Source organism: Microchirus variegatus, assembly GCF_963457635.1.
Source record: "Microchirus variegatus genome assembly, chromosome: 1".
NCBI classification, from domain to species: Eukaryota; Metazoa; Chordata; class Actinopteri; order Pleuronectiformes; family Soleidae; genus Microchirus; species Microchirus variegatus.
In genome coordinates, this window is record NC_139802.1 from 289,112 (window position 1) to 310,667 (window position 21,556).

At 39.5% G+C, this 21,556-nt stretch overlaps 1 protein-coding gene across 1 annotated transcript in view; it reads right to left on the bottom strand.

Moving 5' to 3' along the window:
- The window catches only part of LOC310930934 (mannosyl-oligosaccharide 1,2-alpha-mannosidase IA), a gene marked incomplete at both ends in the record, with an annotated part of 177,310 nt that overhangs the window by 85,762 nt on the left and 69,992 nt on the right, over positions 1–21,556 (bottom strand). The window contains one exon of the mRNA XM_083894002.1: positions 8,358–8,454. Within this exon, the coding sequence (XP_083750128.1) occupies positions 8,358–8,454 (97 nt within the window). The remainder of the gene's footprint in view (positions 1–8,357; positions 8,455–21,556) is intronic.

Below are 21,556 nucleotides of genomic sequence, written 5' to 3' on the forward strand. Positions count from 1 at the left end.
AAGACTATAGATGTGATGAGTAACAGTGAGGAGTTGATGACGAAAGCAAAGATGACGGACTGTGTTAGCACTTTACTCTTCATCTTAGTGAAATCTCAATCATGCTGTCATGGTGACAGCATGCAATCAGGCAAAGCTAAAAAAGAAGTACTGTATATTAATACTCCTGAAAGCAAGTTAATGAAAGAAAATCTGCTTCCTAATACCACCACAAGCTTAAGAGTCTGGCAGCGAACACTTGTGATTAAAACTGCCAAACTCCGTCTGATTACTGCAAACCAAGCAACATGTTCCATGAGTGTAGACGTACGTCATCAGCAGAATGACTCCAGCTCTACGTCACTCCAGACCGATCAGTGAACACAGATTACATAAACACAAAGTTTATGCGTCCTTACAGAAACGACTGCAATGAAGAAACAAAGCAAACCATTATCTGGATGTAGCAAATGTGACCTTCATCCTCGTATCCATCGGCCTGTAATAGAATCATCACAGTAAAACACGAGTACAATCCCCTATAATCCTCCTGCTACGTCATAAAATTTGCAAGCAGTTTTCATCATTTTGTTTCTAATCCCTGACGCAGAGGCTTGATGATGTGGTCATGCCTGCTGAGGATGGTTTGTTCTAATCCAGTGGGGAAAGGAAAAGCATAGATTTATTGGTGAGGATAACAAAAGATATGCTTTGATGTTGTCACAGTCCTCTGCAGTAAAATGACTTTCTTCACAATGATAAATTACGAGATGTTCGAGGTCATGAATTTTGGTTTCTCCACTTGTTATCTAAACTCTGTCTTTCTCTGAGTCCTTTGCTTCCCAAAGTAGCTGCTGATCCTCATGAAACACTCCTGATCTTGAACACAGCCATGCCATTATAATGCTGTCACAATCTCTGAGCACAGTTTGGGTTTGCTCTGATACCCCAGGCAGTTGTCGCAGCTTTAATGCCAGCAGATGCACAAGCTATGCAGCCAGGACCATTATTATGTGCAGCGGGACAAAACCTGCTCTGACAGCAGGTTCACCCCCAGAGTGGATTATCAGAGGCTCGCTGTCAACTTCCTCATCTGTCTACACCTTAAATGCTCCAGCATGCAACAGCAGTTAGGGTGAAATATTTTTTCTCCGTAGTTTGATCTCTGAGTGTAACTGAGTTCACAGAGTGAACTTTGCCAACTTCTTCTGACTAAAAGTTGATAAGAGCAAAAGTATGTGGTTGTCACATTCACTCCACTGTGTTGTTCTTAGTCCCTAGAATAAAAAAAAAGTTTATTGCATTATTTACACATGCATATGCATATATATATTCTTGCTCTTTTCAGAACAAATGATATGTTTTCCTTATCTGTGATTTAAAGGCGCCATATGTAAGAATGTGGCCAAAAACAGTTACTACATTCAAATTCAAAATACCGAGGTCTTTTAGGTTTCGTTTTCTGACGTAACTGGCAACCCGTGGTTGCTCGGCAGCTGAGACTCTACTGACTGCAATGATTGGTAGACGGCGGTAGGTGGCGCCACATGCCAAAACATGATTTCAAAACATAAACATGATTTGCAGTCTGCAAAATATTTTTTTTAATGCAAATATTTTGTCTGTACTGTTGTTGTTGTGCACCTTTAAATGACTCACTTATAATATAGTTCAAATACTGTTAGGTGTAACATATCCCTGCTGTGTTTGGACTTGCATAGTAATTTGGTGAAAACGATGAAAAACTGGAAACATGTTTTGTTTTTGTTTTTTTTGCCAGAATTGGAAAAATCTGAATGTCACTAAATATATACACAGAGTGTGATTGAAGTATATTGATGACTTTGGACCAATACTGCACGTTTGATTGCGGAGAAAAACAATCAATTTGTGCTTGCACTGTTGATTAAAAATGACGTGCACCAAGTTCAATGTTAAATGATTTAAAACCACAGTGATATAATATCTACATGGTTCTTGGGGTATTACTGGAAGTGTGTCATTGGTATAAATGATCTCCCTTCCCCCACTGGAACTGTAGATTTGCACGACGATAAAATCGCTTTATGCCCAACAATTATATGCCGTGTCCAGCCAGCAGTTTCAGCATGAGGCCTCATCTGCCCCAGAACAAATGGGCATTATTGAATGAGGGTTGAGATGTGCTGTCCAGACAGAGGAAAGAGCAGATCTTGGTTTGTCACCTAGCTCTAGTCGCTATGGAGACGGATGATATCAGCCCATGATGCAGCCCATGGGATACAGAAATGGATGGGAAGGAAATGTAAAGTAGGTGGTGGATGGTGACAACTCTTCACTCTGTGACTCTAATGTGACAGGGGGTGATGGGCGCCATTCATTTCGCCCTCCGTTTAAATCTAATGATAAGAGACGTTAACCACTCCCTCCCTTGTTCTCAGTGCCTGAGAGCAGACACAAGGCCGGCTTGTGTTGATGCTGCTGTTGATAATTGCAAATGCTCTGGCTAAAATGTGGGCAGGGAAGAAAGCAAGTGATTGTAAGTGGAAGTGTTTTCCAGCTGAATGCTTTTTAAAAAAAAATGTTCTTTGGATGTGAAAAAGAGGTAAGGTTTGCATAATGAAAGGGGCGTTCAAGGTTGAGACTCACTCGGTCGTAACAGTGTGCGTCTTTGTGAATGTGTCGTCTTCACAAGCTCTGTTCGTGCTTTGTTTGCTGTACACGATTGTAAAAGTGGGATCAGCTGTTCTATAAAAGTCTTTCCCCTTTCAACTGCATCTGCGGCTAAAGATGACTGAATGATAAATAACCAATCGTTTTCGCCATTGATCCCAGATATATCAAACGACTCGTCTCTCCTCCACAGTTACCCATCACATATGAGCACATGGTAGAGCTGCTCATCATCTGAAGAGCCCTTGGGATTTTCTAATAAACACTACTGGTTTTAAATGGTCCCCAAGAAAACCATGAGAGAAACGGTGAGAGCTTGGGCCTGTTTTCACTCAAGTAGCTCATTCTGCATTCCAGGACAGTTTGCAGCAAGAGCCAGTGACCTTATGCTCTTTAAGTGCACCTCCTGGGATGAGGAAGGGAAAAGAAAAAAAAATGAGAGCAAAGTGGGCGAATAGATTACATATAAAAAGGGAAAAGATTATATCATCATAAAATCAAGGCAGAAAGTATTTTTTTTCCATGTGCAGAAAGGTCTTTTGCAGCATGTGGTCAATCCCCTTAACAACCACATCTATTGTTGATGAAAGATCTGTGGAGTGAGGGAGGGGCAGCTGTGACACCTAATGTGATGTTCTCTCTTCTTTAATTACAATCACAGGCCTTGTCACAGGCATCTGTTGGACCATGGTTTTGGCATTTAATGTGCCGTGTGCCTCACTTAGGGACCCACATATGTAGGCATGGGTGTAATGACGTTCCCAGAGGGATGAATATCCTTTTAATCTCCCATTTAGGCCATGGTACCTGTTGGCTTCTCACTTTGGAGCAACTGTATAAAGTGATAGAGCAAACTATAGCTCTATTAAGAAACTGGTTGAGCCTAAGAAAGAAGACAATGAAGTGAACCTGATGGGATTAAGATGCCTCAGAGCTTTTACTGTATTAACATGTTAGTAGTGCTCTCATTTTTCATCACCTTAAATGCTGAGGTCACTTTCTAGCAGTGTTTGTGATGTTGGACTACATGAATAATTTGACTTCTATTGTTATCTTCTATTGTTTCTGCTATACTATATGTTTGTCAGTTATATTAAAAAGGCAAACATGATGTCCATGGTGAATCATATCAGAGTCTTAGAGGACTTTATTTTTCTTGAATGCATCTTAACAACAAATAAGGTATTTGATCGTGTGCCTGTGATTATATACAGACAAGAGTTTTTAGAGCAATTATTCTTTAATTTTGGAGGAGGTTTGCACAGGAGGTTAATTAATGTACTTCCCTCATCTCTGTTGTAGGCACAATAGCATAGAAAATACTTTCAATCTTTCAAGAGCTTGAGACTAGCTGATAGAATTGACTTGAAAAACACATTCTAAAGCCTTTCCATTGAAAAAGACTAACACTTCCTGGATGGCGTCCAAGAGCCGTAGAGCCTTCACAACAGAGTTCTCTTGAATTAGTGTTCCATTCAGACGACTGAATACGGCCTCAGTTATAACTCTCTTAAGATTAACCTTTTCTGGTTTGCTTCCAGTTTTACAATGGTAAATAATTAAAGTATTTAGTAAAGGAAATTCCAGACAAAAATATCACAAATTCCTTGCTTGGCTTAGCTTAGATCAATCTGCTGGCCTGGAGTAGAGGTGTTCTAGATCATATAAGGATTTATTTTTGAAGAATCGAGAATCTGCACAACTTTGTGTTAAACAACATTTAAATTCAAAGCCAAGGGCTTCATTCTCTCATGTTCTGAGCTACAAATACAGAACCACTGATACTTCTAGTTAATGCAATCCACCATAAAAGTAGGTCACGAGAGCTCTGGGAGCCAAACACTGAAAATGATTCCCTGTACCGAGGGCTTTGGTTTGCAAGTTGTACAGTTAACTAATGTCCTTTTCACCCACACATAAATATGTTCTTATTTAAAATCTTAAAGCTCACATAGAGTGGTCCTGTTGCACATATATGTTAGTTATGGAGGTCTACTTACATACATTAACTTGTTTTTATGCTCAAAAACCTCCTAGATGCTGTAAACGAGCTGATAGAAATCTCTCCTTACTGACGCTGTCTTCAGCTGCAGTGTTTCAGACATATATCTCACACTCAGAAGACAGACTGTGTTGTGTCCAACTGTCTTGTGATTGGCCAATACCCGGAAGTGACATATTCAGCACACTCGCTCTCAGAAGCACAGCTCCCCCCTCTGGAACGGTGGATGCACTGCTCCTCATTATCAAAACATTGTTTTAACAGTGTTTAAAAATAGCTTCTTCACGACTCCCCGCCTCAGTCCCTTTGACGACCTTTGACCCAGAGTCAGACCCAGAGTCAGAAGACACTGTCGCTCGTGAAACACCTCCACAACGGACGTTATTCTTCTTCTGCGGTTCAATGTACGCAACAGGATGTGCCCGGACTAGTGCCCGGAGCAGGAGGATCTGCTGTTCAGGAGAAATGCTGTTTACGTAACCAGACCGGGTTTTTTCAGAGATCTCACTGAGCCTGAGATTACAATAAAACACAGTGTTCTCAGCAGTGACTGAACTGTTTGTTTAGAACCTTCAGAGCTTCATAAACAAGGTAATGATGCAGATACACACTAAAAAACAGCGTTAATTGGAACTTCCGGTCTATGGCCGATTTAAAAAGCTCACAATATCGTGCACCTTTCGTAAGCCATCTGACTTCTCCTGGAAAATGTGCCTTTTCTTACAGTGTCGTCCCTCTCTGCACATCATCTGTCTCACTATGAACTGATCCATGATGGCTGAAGCTCACCCTGTCTTGAACTCGCTGCCAGGGTTTTGTTTTAAATTGAGGTTCAGAAAAGAGAAGGTAGGGAAATGACAGGTTGAGAAATAACAAAAGAAGAAGCAAACAGAGGCTACAGCAGTGCTATTAGACTGTGATGTTTTTATATATATGCAAAGAGCTACTGATCTCAAACTGAGGCATTTTCATCCACACTTTCATTCCTTTAAGTCACTTTGATCAGTATTTGATAGATGTGTATGACAACAGTCTGGAAGGGTGTCTCATTATGGTAAACCTATTACTATTGACTTACATAATGTAGTAAAACAGTGTATGTATGAGAACGAGTGTATCAACTATGGTTAAGATGAGCTTCTTTCAGCCTTGAGAGTCATGACAAAGAAAAGAGGAGAGGGTTTATAGTAAAAATAGAAAGGAATGAGGGGGTTGAGGGAAAGACTCAAAGGAAGATTACAGTAAAATGAAAGGATGCCAGGGAAGCTGTTAGTGGAGGAAATGACTCGCTCTCCCTCGCTGTGGTTTGGCCTGTGTTTCTCTGGTTGTAGAGCAGCAGGGATGTTCTGATCATTCTCAGCATATTGACAAGCTTCTGACGACAACACTAACTGTCAATCCAGACTTGCCACATCTCTGTTTACTCACAGGATTAAATTAAAAAACACAGCATCCAATTTCATACCTGGGTTCCCGCAGCACTCTTAACAGAGTGACATTTACTCACTTGTATGATGTCCTCTTTAGCCTTCTCTCACAGTCTCTCTCTCTCTGAACTAGACATAGGTAATAATACTGTGTAGTAAAGGACAAGAGCTGGGAGGAGAGGAAATGATGCCTGATTTACACTGAATGGAAATATATTTGATTACACACTGTGAGAAAGGCAGTTCCTTCCCTTCCCCCACATGCAGTGGCTTAACAATTTCATCTTTTAGAGATGAAGATGATAAAGATGGGCTGTGGTCTTAGTGTATAGTGATATTTACTGGCGATAGATGATACTATGCATTTTAATCTTTCATAACCCAGGAGAAATCAAATCAACTCTCTTTTCACAAATTTGACACTGAAAAACATTTAAATATTTATCCTGGATCAAACAAGGCACCATACTTAAGAATCTATGCCAGAGTTCACCACTAGGTGGAATGCAGTCCGAATCCAGAACCAGATGTTGTCTTCTTTGTCAAATCATCTGCCATGTTTAAAATGGAATAAAATGTTGGACATCTCACTTTTCATTCAAACATATGATCACAGCAACACTGTGCTCTTTTTAGAGTAAACCCTGATATATATATACATGCCTGTGTGTATATATATATAGTATGTGTGCGTATATGCTCTCTCAGTCTCTAGAGACACAGATACATAAAGTGAAATTACAGAATGAGGACTGTGGTTCCCATAATAATAATCTATATCAGGTTTTGATTGGACAGACATCTTCAATCACTGGCATCAATAGCAAAACAGCTATTAACCTCTTAGTTGAAGATAAATCCAGCTTTAACAGCGCAAATCACAGCTTAACACAAGCAGTTGGCGCTGGATCGGTAAGTAATATAGAGTGATTGTTTGCTAATATAATAGCTGTAACATTTTTATGAGTCGATATCAAGGCTCATTGCTGCGAGTCTACTCTGGAGTCTACTGTCTGTCCTGCAGCAGACAGAAAAATGCTTGATGCAGCTTTAACGCAAACAAATCATGCATCATTGCAACGGACTATATCAAGTTTAGGAATGATAGAGATGATTTGTCAATGGATTGTTCAAGTTCTAATACTGACAGCATTACGGTCCATTAGCTTCTAAGGTCCTTGACTGTTAGTCCCTGCTAATGATGCTTTATATCAAAAGTAGTGTGAGGAGAAAAGGCCATGAAAACTTATCTTGAGACATTACTTACAACTAAGAGAGCTCTATTGCTTACAGCAAATAAAAAGGCCATTCAACAAAGAAAAGTTAATTCAGTTGAATACATTGAAGTGAGTGGGAGATTCATTTGGGCATAATTAACATTATTGTACACAAATAAAATCTGGTGCTATAAATGCATTTAAATGATTTGAATCTCACATAACGTCACTTATTCCTTCAACTCAAATGCATTGTTGAAGTTAGTTAGAACTTTTACTATTATTGAGTGCAACTGTATCTTTAATAATCAGAATTTAAATTGGCAAAATCTGTGTTTGTGCGAATTATTTGGCATTTTTGTCAAAATAAAACCCTGGTGGCTTGAAATACAAAAGATAAGCACAGTAAAAAAAACCAAAAGGACTTGTGTTAAGAACTTGGCAACCTTGGAGCACTGACTGTAAAAACACTGGAGAGATTGCATCATCTCCTTAATAATCCTAAATCACATAGTTGTGAAGGCAGTAGACTGTAGGAACAGCAGACAGTACCATCCAAGTCTTATTAAGCACTGATTTGCCCTTTATTAAAGGACTTTATTGTGGTATTTCCCTGTGGCTCAGCAGTGTAAAGTGACTAATATGCTCCACTGCAGAGGACCAGAGGACCTGAGGACCTGAGGACCCCACTGAGTCTACCTTCAATTAGAGGCTGTTGTGAACTGGGACACCTCTGGCAGGTTGTAAGTTTTCCTAAGCTGAGTGAAACATCAGTAGGATACAGTGACTAAAGCTCACTGTGGCTGGTTCACCTGTGGCTCAAAAGAGATACAGAACAGACTAAAGACTAAAAATATATATATATTTTTTTAAGTTACTTCTTAATTTTCCTTTGATTGTGGGTTAATGTATTATCAGGTTTGAGTGGTGAAAATGTTTAAACTCAGTTAGTCTTAAAGAAGGTTTTTCTTTCTTGCATAAACCCATTCAACAGAAAGGTCAGCATGTAAAAAAAAAAAAAAAAAAGCAGCTGTTTGACCTTCAGGCTCAGTGTGCCTTAGGCAAAGTGCTGACACTCACCAAACATGTTGCCAATATGCCCGTTTTTCGTCAAAGGCCGAAGCTCATTCTTGCCCCAGGCATAAAGCTTGTAGTTGTCCCAGGCAAACTTCATCATCTGCAACATAAACAGAAACGGCCGTCACTGGGCTGATAGGCAGACAGATGTAATTAAACTGGCATAGCTCAAAGGCAAAGGAATGATAGCTTATTGATCAAGACAGGATTAAGGACAAACAGGCAATTATCACACATAAACAATAAGACTGACATTTCTCCTGCAGCTTCTCCTCCTCCTCCTAAATTGAAGATGAAATGATGTCTGCCGATGAAAAGCAATTTGAATGGATAAAAACATGTCCTTATCTTTACTTATGCACTGCACTCCTCCACAACTAATGAAAGAAAGTGAAAGATGCAATTTGCACAGAAGGAAACTAACTTCAATGCAGTAAAAAGTCAAACACACAAGAGAGAAACACATCTCTGAAGCAACACATTTACAGTACATTTAATTTAAGTGAGGGACGGCCTTTTTTAATCTAATGAATATAGGAATTCACAAACAAATAGGAATCATATCATCAATGAATTTAAATGTGTCTTTCTTTGGTAAGTCCTTTACAGAGACATTTCAACAGTGTTATAACCCTGCAGCTGCTGTTTTCACCGCTTCAGCTCTCTAAACGGTAAACGGTGGAAACTTCCATCTGTTCCTTTCGTGTGTATGGATTTACATCCCAGTACAAGCAAGTTAGCACCATGTGGAAAGAAAAACACGTAGATTACAAGTTGAATTTGCAGACGAGTTTGGTCACGGGAATGTCAACGCCCACAGGTCTTACGCTTGAAATACCTGCAGTAAGCAGTGGGTGTGGCCTAGGGCTGTAGCACGTGTGGGCTTGTGGGGCAGCGAGCACAGTGCATTCTGGGAGTTGTTGTTGTTTCATGTACATACATTTCAATACATTTTTCTGCCTTTCTCGGCCAAGAAGACACTTGCTTCACATATTATTTCACATTTCTACTCCATAGATGGACCCATTTTTAATAGACAATCATCTTCCCAGTGGTGAAATATCTCTTTAAATGCAGATATAATGATATAAGGAGCACATTTTCATACAGCAACTCCTCATGAATCATGGTCATGAATAACAACATGCATAGTAATATTAAAGTTGTGTAGGGAGATTCATTTCTACACAGCTGCCCAATCATAGACCGAAGTTGGCGTCAATGTTTGACAGATTTTGGGTTAAAAGGTAGTCGCCAAAGGGTTTATAGCTCATTCAAAAGCAACCAGAATAATTGCACCTTTAACCCAAACCACCTACTGAATATCATCCACTCCAATATGCAACACAAGCTTATGTCACCATCAGTAATGCTGTGCAAATGCACTCAAATGATAGCATACATACAGTGGTTCTTTATCTTGTCATATTTGACAACAGAGCACATACTATAATCACATGTTTCACAGGCTCAGCAAAGGACTGTCATTCTGAATACACAATGGCTTGAAATAAAATACTGTACATGTGCTCAGGGCAAAATGAAGCTAATTCAATTAAACTGCTAATTGCAAAATTGACCAAACACAAATAAGTTGGTGCTCTCTGTGCAGTCAGTCACAATGACATGTTCCCCCTCTGTGGACGTCACAGTAAAACAGTGTCTTCTCCATTATTGCTACAAGAGACTCCTCCCTCTCGATGTGAGCTCAGATAAGTATGTGAGAAAAAACAACATGAATCTGATTTCCTCTCTGATGAGGCCTGGAGCTCAAACTCTTCTCATGCTGAGAACCTCATTACTGAAACCTCCAATAATATACAACACCAGCCTCACACACTACAAAACACCAGTTCCTATAAAGGCTTGCTTAAAATAAACGTTACGTGTCGTACTTGAATGTTTGTGGTTAATCATTTGTACAGCACCACAATTGAAAAACATTTGCAGATTTAAAGATAAAACCACCTCTGCTTTAGGGTTATATTTTTTCCTTTTGTTGCCAAATGTGATTTCAAACAGCATATTTACAGTGTACAGAAGAACTCTTACAAAACAAGTGTGAAAAACAAGCACAAAATATGATTAAGGGAAAAATGCCAGTGAATCAAACGGTGGAAATACAGTGTGTTCACAAAGGTAATACTTTCCTCACAATGTTGAAAGAAGAAGAAAAGAACATTCTTCATCCATGGCAGAATGAAATCAAGCAAAAGTTTTCTGTGAAACTTACTCCATAACTTAATCCATGTCTCACTCCTCTGTGTGTTTGCAGAAAACATACGATTTTGTAAATGTTAGAACACTGTGTTCCTCTCACTTTCTTCTACGGGATGTAGCGACAGAATAAATAGCAAAGAATTATCAAATGGCATGATGAAAACTGTGAGGGAAGCAGGACCTTATGAACAGCAAATACATGTTGGGCAGAGTGGAGAACAGGCACATACTGTAGGTATATATATATATATATATATATATACACACATATATATATATATGTGTGTATATATATATATATGTATATATATATATGTGTATATGTATTCTGAAACTGCATGATTGAAAGCAGAGAATCTTTCCAGTGGCAACATTAATCTGCTTTAACCTGGTGATTCAAGATGTATATAATATGTGGGGGTAGTGTTAGAATCTGGGGTTGCTTCAGTTAGAGTTCAGGTCTAGATTCAGCAACATTATGTGCCCAAAGAAATGAGGTCAGCTGACTAAGTGGTTATACTGAATGACCGAGTTTTCCAGGGATATTCCAAGGAGACAAAATAGGATTCATTGGGCTCAAATGATGAAAGAATGGTTCAGGAAGCATGACTGTAACTCCACTGAAAGCTCACATAGAGTGGTTCTGTTGCACATATATGTTAGTTATGGAGGTCTACTTACATACATTAACTTGTTTTTATGCTCAAAAACCTCCTAGTTGCTGTAAACGAGCTGATAGAAATCTCTCCTTACTGACGCTGTCCTCAGCCGCAGTGTTTCAGACATAAATCTCACACCCAGAAGACAGAGTGTGTTGTGATTGGCCAGCCAGCTTAGAGCCTTCCCAACTGTCTTGTGATTGGCCAATACCCGGAAGTGACATATTCAGCACACCCGCTCTCAGAAGCACAGCTCCCCCCTCTGGAACGGTGGATGCACTGCTACTCATTATCAAAACATTGTTTTAACAGTGTTTAAAAATAGCTTCTTCACGACTCCCCGCCTCAGTCCTTTTGACGACCTTTGACCCAGAGTCAGACCCAGAGTCAGAAGACACTGTCGCTCGTGAAACACCTCCACAACGGATGTTATTCTTCTTCTGTGGTTCAATGTATGCAACCGGATGTGCCCGGACTAGTACCCGGAGCAGGAGGATCTGCTGTTCAGGAGAAATGCTGTTTACGTAACCGGACCAGGTTTTTTCAGAGATCTCACTGAGCCTGAGATTACAATAAAACACAGTGTTCTCAGCAGTGACTGAACTGTTTGTTTAGAACCTTCAGGGCTTCATAAACAAGGTAATGACGCAGATACACACTAAAAAACAGCGTTAATTTGAACTTCCTGTCTAGGTCCGCTTTAACACATCGTTCCAACTCTCAACTCATAAATAGAACAAATTATGGCAAAAAAAATTGCAATTATTGTCAATATTTGCATCTCCAATTCATCAACCAGTCAATTTCATCTCTCAGCACAATTACACTCACATGTTCTCCAGCTAAAACTCATGTGAAGTATATAAGAGTGTTCTTTGGCAGTTTACCCCTGTTTTGACCTCCTGTTGCTCTAGTCATCCTTGCCCTGGTAAACACAACAGCCTTGTATCTCTGACTCTGACGTCTGACGTCTGCCTCTGTCTGGCTTCTGTCAGCTCATTCATATGGTTCTTGCATTTCAGCAGAATCCCCCTCGATGAGGGAGTTTGTTTCTCCGTTGCCTGCTGGATTCCCCTGGTACCACATTCTCTCAGCAACTCTGTTGACCAGTGCAGTCTCAGCTTGTCATTTGTCAGTGCACCTCATCTCCACTCATCAGCCACTTCGGGGTTGGCAATCTGTCACCACAAAGACTATGTCAGTGAGTGACATCATCATCCTTCTCCAATTAGACTGCATTAAGTCTATGGCAGAATGGCGGAAAAATGTAACGACACACTGTACATAAGGCTGGTCAAAAAGTGTTAATCCTGAAACAATTGGCCCATTAGTTAATTAATCAGACTTGCAATATACAACTTGCTGATTCAGCATGTTATTAATATTACAAAATAACTTCTGTGTCATCATCAAAATGAAATAATTTACCAGCAAAGTCATGCTGCTCACAAACAAAACCGCCAAAAAACATAACCTCTATGAACCAACATAATTCAAGAAATAGGAAGAAGATGTAAAAGTGTCACACACCATAACGACTTTGGCTCAGCTTCCCTATACACAGTGAATATGTTTCATTACAGTAGAGGGAAACAAATAACTGACTTTGTCTTTTTTTACTTCCTGTTGTTGTGTGCTGTGAAGGGTCAAAGTGTGGGAAGGCTGAGGTCATACAGCTGTAGGATTGTTGGTGTAACAACCCATCACTACAACACACACACACACACACACACACAGTGCTAATCAATAGATGCCGCCAAAGCAGATCATGCCGCCCCTAAAGCTGCTTCTCCAGTAGAGCAAACAGTTGAATGATTTGTTTTCTGAGGGCAAAAAAAAAATGTGGACATGATCTGACAGGACACTCTGTGTTCTTTGGTTAAAATAATTGGCTGGTTGTAGGGCAAAAAAGATCAATAACTGAACACAGAGCCAGTGATTAAAATGAATCAGGGATTGAGCAGAGATACAACATGCCAATACTAAGATTGTAGGTCAGAAGTCATGCACATCTGGTCACACAACAGCAGCCACGTCATTAAGTGACACATGCTGTATACAGTATGTGGTTACGGCTGAATCCTGAAAATACATTCAGCTTGTTTTCTATCTTGGTGTTTCATGTAACACCATGTTGGAGGAGTCTGATACCCAACATGGCATCTTGACCCATAGACCACCAGCAACTGCATGGTGTGCAGTAAATGGAACACAGAACCCTGCCTCTGACAAAAGACCCACACTTTAGCAATGTCAACAACTGCGCTAGTCAGGTGGAAAGTCAGAATTTTGAAATCTCTCTTTGACTTAGGCATATGATATCACATAGACAAACTGTATGTCAGAATTACACAATTTATAATAAACTAGATAACAACAATTAAGTTTGTTCAAACTGGTTCCCCTCTTTATTCTAACCTAAAAGTGCAATCTTAATTAATGATTTTAGACACTAATAATGGCACTACTAATATATTGAGGTTAAAACATTAAAGATCTTGACTTTGTGTAATGAAACACATGACTGGATACAGGACACCACTCTCTACTGACAACGTGTCCAGAAATTTAGATAGTAAATAACTTTAATGACAGATTATTATTCAAATATGTTTAAATTAACTTAATTTTAGACATTCATGACATGAATTGATACAATACAAACATAAATTGTTATTGAACAATTCATTTATATTCATATTAAATTGACCAAACTGAGTAACCAGTTTAAACTTAATTAAAACACTAGTCAAATCTAAAATGATAGAGCAGGTTCATCTCCTAATGAGCATCTACTGATGGGTGTTAACATTCAGTGGTGATCCTTGTCACTATTGCTTGGCAACTGACATCTGAGCTCATGTAAATAACCTTTACCATTTCAATCCTATAACAAATACAACAAGAGCACAGATCCTGTAATTTAGACCGTATTCATTTCCCTTTTTTTCATAAATATATTATATTATTTCATGAGTGACAGTTTTGAAATGCCACTTCAGCTTCACATGAAATCTATCCATCTGAAGTCTAAAAAAAGCTTTTCACAAGACCTTAACGTTGCTCTTCTCAGATTATCTGGAAACGTACCATGTTTCCTTTTCAGGTCATAACACTCCCAGAGGAAATGACACCACAAGCGGATTCAATTATCTCTGTGCTGGACCTCTTCATCCTCACCAGCATGGGCCCTCCAGTAGTCTGCAGGGTATCTACTGCACTATTCAGACTCACTGCACTACTTTTGAAGAAACAACAGGATACATGACCTTTATATGCTTCTGCAACACTAAAGCCCAGAGAAACTGATCTTTCACAGTCTTGAATTAGGCCACACAGTATTGACAAAACACGGAAAGGAAGGATATGTAATATGAACCAGTTTTGTTTTACTGAATATGTGCATCTGCCTTTTTTACGGTCTAAGGACAAGCTGTCTCACTTTGATGGATATGTGCGTTTCCAAAACTCAAGGCTATAATCAGCCAGTCTATGTTTCTCCGTCTGTTGGAAGCACATCTGCTTTGCACAAACTGAAACTCTCCAAAGATGCATAATCACAGATTGCCAGTGACAGTGGGGGGGGTGGGGGGGGGGTATGTAAATTTGGAAGTCACGTATGAAAAAGCATGAAAGACTGAGAGGGAAAGAGGGATTTCCAGAGAACTGCTGATCATGAGAGATTACATATTAAGAGGTGGAAACCAAGCCTCTTGTATTCTTGGTGATTTGATTTTTAAATGAAACCGTTACCCTGGATTTACACTAGATCCGTTACAGCTGCGTCACGTCAGCGGCGCCGAAGCGCTTCCGATAGGTAGAAGTTCTATTTTTGCCGTTGCCGCTGATGAACCGCGTAAATTTCAACAGAGCAGATCTCACCAGACAGGAAGTGCGACACAGACTCAAAGTAAATGTTTCCGCCCCCTTTCAAAATAAAACACAATACGCAGGTCATATAGCCTATCACGACTTCACATCAACATTACGTCGTGACCGGTGATACCAGGTCAACAGTTAATTAATCAGAGTGTCTCTGAGAGTCATAATGTACCACGAGAGACTGATTGTTGATGTGGAGAAACATAAAATAATTTATGACACCAGATCAACGGTTCTTCCACGTCAGAGAATGAAAGGAAAGCTTTGTTGTTGTTTCCTCTAAACACACAGTCTATCGCGGGATCTCGCCAACTCGCGTCCGTTGGAGATTATCACGTGATCTTCCGTGAATACCGCTGGCTCCCAAGACACCACACCAATGCTGTAACGCGCCTGGTGGGGATTGACGCAGAGGTCGAAGCAGAACCGTGTCGCTGACGTGCCGCGGTTGTAACGCGCCCAGTGGAAATCCGGGGTAACACACTAACTTCCAAAGTCTCATATCATGAGACAAGGCAGATCCTAAACCGGATCAGAAATAAAACATCCTAACTGCAACTTGCGACTTCTGCTACTTCTGCTGCAGGTGCAGCCCATATAGCTCTCATTATTTTAAATTTTAATTTTAACAGTTTTTCCATATCACAATTAACACGAGAACACAAGACATCATTTTACTTCAAGATTTAGAGAGAAGAATCTATGGAGATGCATTATTATTACACCGTATAATAATGTATTGGTCCAACTATTCTGATCACCCCTCAGGTATAATGTTTGCTCATCTAATTTGCTCAGGTTGGATAATAACGCAGACTTTACAGACAGCCTTGACATATTCAAGTCAGCAGTGTGTTGACATTTTTGTTTATCTCCAAACAAATGTATGATGTGAACAGTACATCTACAGGGTCACACCAGTGGCAGCACAGACATGAATGTTTCTATGAAATCTTCTTTTCTCCATCACTGCAAAGAAGAGGTCAGTGTTTAACAGCTTCAATGGATGACCCAGAGGGAAATGTCTACATCTGGAGCTTGCTAGGATAAGTCCTGAAAGGATTATTGTCACTAATCTTACAAATGACTATCTATTTCAGCTGCAGAGTAAATGCAACACAAACATAAACATAGTATATTGTCGTTCTATTCTCAAGGAACACTGAGTCTTTCTTTCATGATTTGGCTATTTAAATTATGAATGCTAAGTCTCCTTTTGTCTTGCAGCTTTGAGGTCTCTGACAAAAATATGTACTTGTAAAAATGTATTTGAAGAAACAGCTACTTCATGCAAGCAGAAAATACCAAAAAAAGCAGAAGGGTTCCTGAATTTTTATTAAGTCCTGATATGTGTAGCTGCCATGAAAATTCGCAGTCACCGTGGTTATATCGCTAATTAGCAAGAAATGTGGGCTGACGAGAGATCACCACGCTGCTTCGTGTTAAAGGAACACTGACAGCTGGGTTTGGATTCAATGGCCCCCTGTGGGTTAGGAGAGGTAGATACACAAAGATCAATTGTTGCACTGCATAATTTGTGGCTTATTCGGGACAATTAATTAGAGTGTACGGCACAGCAACAGTGTTGGTATCACTATCATCAGTAGTAGTGTGAGTTTCTCTACAGAACTGCTGGTGTGAGATCTTATATCTCAGTCCACAAAAAAAAACCAAAATACAAAACCTAAATACTTAGCATAATATTAAACATCAGCTTGGATTTCACTTTTTTACAACACACAGTGAACTGGTGTGTAACAATGTGAAACATCTGACAGCATGTGAGGGGGGGGGGTACAGAATTCAGCTTTGATGCAGAGCACAAAACATTCACCTGCAGCTTTTTATTTATAACTGGTGCTGAGCATCTCTGTTCCTGCTGGTTTGTCATATCAGCTGCCACAATTTGACTTAATAACAGTCCGAAATGAAACATGACTGTTGATGGTTTGTGAGGTTTTGTGAGACAAATGCCACTAACTCGGACTTTCAATTCTTGAAACAGGCTAATGAAAAGAATGTCAAGATGTTGCATTTATATAAGTGCATGATATGAAGCACTTGCGTTTATAATAACAATAACAATTATATGGATATCATTCTTGTTTAATTTCTGTTTGAGTTCTGCATAAAATTTCAGTTTTTTTCATTTCTCAAATCCTCATTCATCGCAAAGCAGTAAGTGAATTTCTCAAATTGATCAGTACAAAGAGCACCACACACACCAGCTGCTGTGGTACATTACTTATTTATCTTTCACATATAAATAGTTCAGTTAGCGGACATGCTGGTGTCGAAATAACAAGTCATTGTTTGTAAACATGATGGTCAAAAGTTAAGCCATGTTATAATGAGAGTATATGTATGTATGTAAAGTGTGGCTGAGATTTTGATCAAAATGATTGAAAAAATTAATAAGTCTGCACACATTTTCTGTCAGAAGATGTGTGCGTTTCAATCTCCCAAGAGATTGGACAGGATCCATATTTACAGTTCACAAATGATGATCTGTCAACAATGGTCTGGTCGTAGGTCTGTCAAAAATAAACAACATTTAAAATAAATTAAGCATTAAAGTAAGTATGTAAGATTACACCTCGGCGCATATTGTTGAAACATATCTGTTTTCTCAGCATATCTGAGAGCTGCTTGATGTGATGACTGACAACTTTCATTAGTCAAGATTCACCAGAGAGAACTTAAGCGACTGAGGACATAGAAAATAGCTCAACCTGTTTTTATGATTTCTGATTATCAGAGCAATACTAATAATAATTCATGTTCTATCATAGTTTATGTGATGACTGACATGATTAACTAATACCCACGTGTTACAAAGTTAAAGTTCAAATTGTAATCTAAGAAGTGAACAAAAGTAACTGCACTAGAGCTGAAACGATTACTCGATTATTAATCGATTACTGCTGCCTTTCTTGGCCAGGTCACCCTTGCGAAAGAGATCTTGATCTCAATGGGTCTTTTATCTGGTTAAATAAGAGTTAAAAAAAAAATAAAATAAAAAAACTGGGGGGAAAATGTGATAGTATCAGTTTAAGACTAATCCAAATGTATGAAAATCTTTACTGCAAATAAAATACATCAATCTAAAAAAAAATAACAGTCTTTTTGTTTTCTGGTCCATTATGATGATGATAGAGTGGAGGTGATGACAGCTCCACACAGGATTATAATATACTTCCACAGACAGAGCTGCCACTGGGACCATTCATGTTGAAAGAGTACACACTTGCAGTGCTGTCTGGAACTTTGGAGAACAGCATCCATCAAACAGCATGTGGTATGAGAGGAGAAGCATCCCCTCATCAATCTGACTTTTGACAGGATGAAATTCATTGCATTTGATTGTTTAAAATAGAGTAACCGGAGGATCACAAGGTAAAGTCTTGAAGTTTGTTGTTGTGGGAACACAACTGCCACAGCTATTTAAGAACTGGTAAAGCCTTCATCATCCCCCCAATCTGACACCAATCCCATCTCATCTGATAACAGGGTTGAATGGAGGGATCTGCTATCTATCAGCTTTTCAGGATTCCACTGTGTCGATCCTTATTCGCTGCGAGAGGTCATTATGTTTTGTAGGTTGTGGACGTGACCTTTGGCCACCAAAATCACTTCATATAAGAATCCAAGTGAATGTTCAACGTCATGGTCAAATCTGAGGTGGATGATCCTTTATGGAGCACGCTTTGCAAGAAAGTCTAAATTAGAGTTACTTTGCTCATGCAGTTGCACTACTGTTCTTATGCCATAAGGACAATTATGGAAATTCCATGTTTCCATGCAATCCCCAACTCAGTGAAGAATAATGTCTCCCTCTTCAAAAACACTGACACAAATGACAGTGTACTAGTAGCACGGTCATTCTGTCTTATCATAAACAACCATGGGCCATTTTATACCATATCAACAAGTGAATTCTAAATATAATAAAACATGCCTGGTTTTGTAATGCATTTGTTATATTTGGTCAGAAAAGTGAGGAATCCCTTTAATGTGTGAGGCTTGGTCGGATCATGGTTTATACATCACAGCCCGGGCACCCCAGGTTAGCAGCCCCAAGACACTGCTGCATTAATGAGCTGCTGTGTCATCACCTGAAAGCAATGAGAACCGTGGCAGAGAAAGCACAGAATCAGCTTGTCCTCATTGTTTTGTCATCACACCTTAACTTCCCTCAACAATACCCCACGCATGGAAAAAAAATACATGCTTCCTCTTGTTTCCAGTATTAAACCCGGTCTAGACAACAGCCATTGTGCCTGTCTATTAATACCCTTTTTATGGTAACAGAGACTTGTGGCTCTCTGAAGGCCAGTGAGGTCTCATCGTGAGTCAGCACAACACTGGTCAGTTACAAGCAAATCCCAATACAAATGGCAAGGTAGCGCAGCCAGGCAGCACTGAGCTGCAGATCAGCCATGCATGGAATTAATGAATGGTATCAACAATGGCTGATCAGCAGAGCAGTAAAGTCTCTGCACAAACACTGGTTAATGGCTTGAAATAGTGTTTCATCTTTGTGCCAAAAAGTGTTCGTCTTTTGGAGGAGGAATATTCACAAAAGTTACAAAAGTCGCAAAGGAAGAGAACGCCTACAACTACAACAGATTTTTGTTTCAAATAATATCTCCTCAAACCCCTTGTAATTGTGAATAATTGACTCTGCAACCTTTGGTGTGCTCAAAGTCGTTTACACCTACCTGCAAGACATAGTTTATGTAAATTATACCTGATACAGGCACAGTTTGTGCAGATAATGCCCAAATATCATCTTTCATATCCAATGTGTTTTTTTTTCATGTATTATGTAAGATTTCATAAAATAACATCCTATCTAGTTATGTATATTATTTCCAAACTAATAAAAATTAATATCAGAGCAAATCTTTTCAATGTAACTGTACTATGTTTTTTTTTTTTTTGTATTTTTACAAAATGTGCACAAACATTTCTTGAATCTCTCTCAGTTTGGCAGGTGTCCTCACTGTTCTCTCCAAAACCCATCATTAGGAGAGATATGTGGTTTGTGCCAACTCGTCTCCTGAGTGTTTCCCACTGGTGGGTTGTGGATGCCAAAGCACAATAAAAGATTCATTCCAACAGAGGGAGAATCGCCACAAGGAGCCCATTAAAATGTCTGGACTGGGGTCTTAAATTGTTGGGGGTTAGACCTGGAGCATTAACGTGCCTAAATGGTCCTAGTAGAGCCTGCTGGTGATGTAAATAATGTGGGGGGGGGCAGTAGTTTTGAACAGACTTTCAAAACAATGCAGAGTGTTGCTGATAGTATGACAGATTTACAGCACATAGATCAATGTTGAAGGTGCAGTCACGCCAAGCCAGCTACTCATAACCCTACTTAATACACGACTCATGGATTCTCAGGTGGTACGAGTCTGCGCTGCAACCAGCTCTGTGAACCCTGCAATGACCTACTGTCCCTCAGTGTTAGTTTCCACACTCACGAGGGCAAAAGGCAACATAATGCGTTGTAAAAGCAGCCAACTGGGAAACAACAAAGAGAATGTATAACATTGTGTGATGGTGTAACAGTGAGAGTAACAGACCAGGTGACAGACAACAGACAACCCATGCCGTGCTACCTGGGAAATATTTTTGCTTAAGTGTAAATACTAAAACAAATAAGATTTGTCTTCAAAAGGATGTTTTTGAGGCCCGACTGATGGAGTTCAATTCTAGAGACATTGACAGATGACCGTCAACGGCACAGAGACACCTCCAATCCATTTTATAATAATGGAGGAAATTATGAAATGTATAATGTAACATCCGACCCCCTTCAAACTGTACTGTCAGCAATAGAATCTTCCAGCTTGTTGGTCTGTTACTGTTCACCAGTATTTTACGTACTTGGGTGAATAGTAAAACAAAGTAAGAGAATCAATATTGTATATAATATATATACTTATATTCAGTAGTTGACCAAATGCATAAGGGGGCGCTGTGCCAATCTCAGCTGACGTAGGGCGATAGTTCCACACACACATAGGTGACACCATGGACAGTTCACCAGTCCATCACAGGGCCACATATAGAGAAAAACAATCATTCACTCTCACACCTACGGTCAATTTGGAGTGACTGATTGACCTAATGTCCATTTACATGTCTTTGGAACACACACACACACGGGGAGAACATGCAAACTCCATGCAGAGAGAGCCCAACCAGGGCTCGAACCCGCGTCTTCATGCTGCAAAGGCAAGAATGCTAATCACTACACCAACCGTGTGGCCCGCATTCATCATCGACCGTCATTTAGCAACTTCTAACCTATCGTTCATTTAGGTGAGCTGCTCAATATATTGTGATATTGATTTGAGGCCATATCGTCCAGCCCTAACTTACACTTAAGTATTATTACTTATGTTTATCATATTGCTCTGTTATCAACATGTA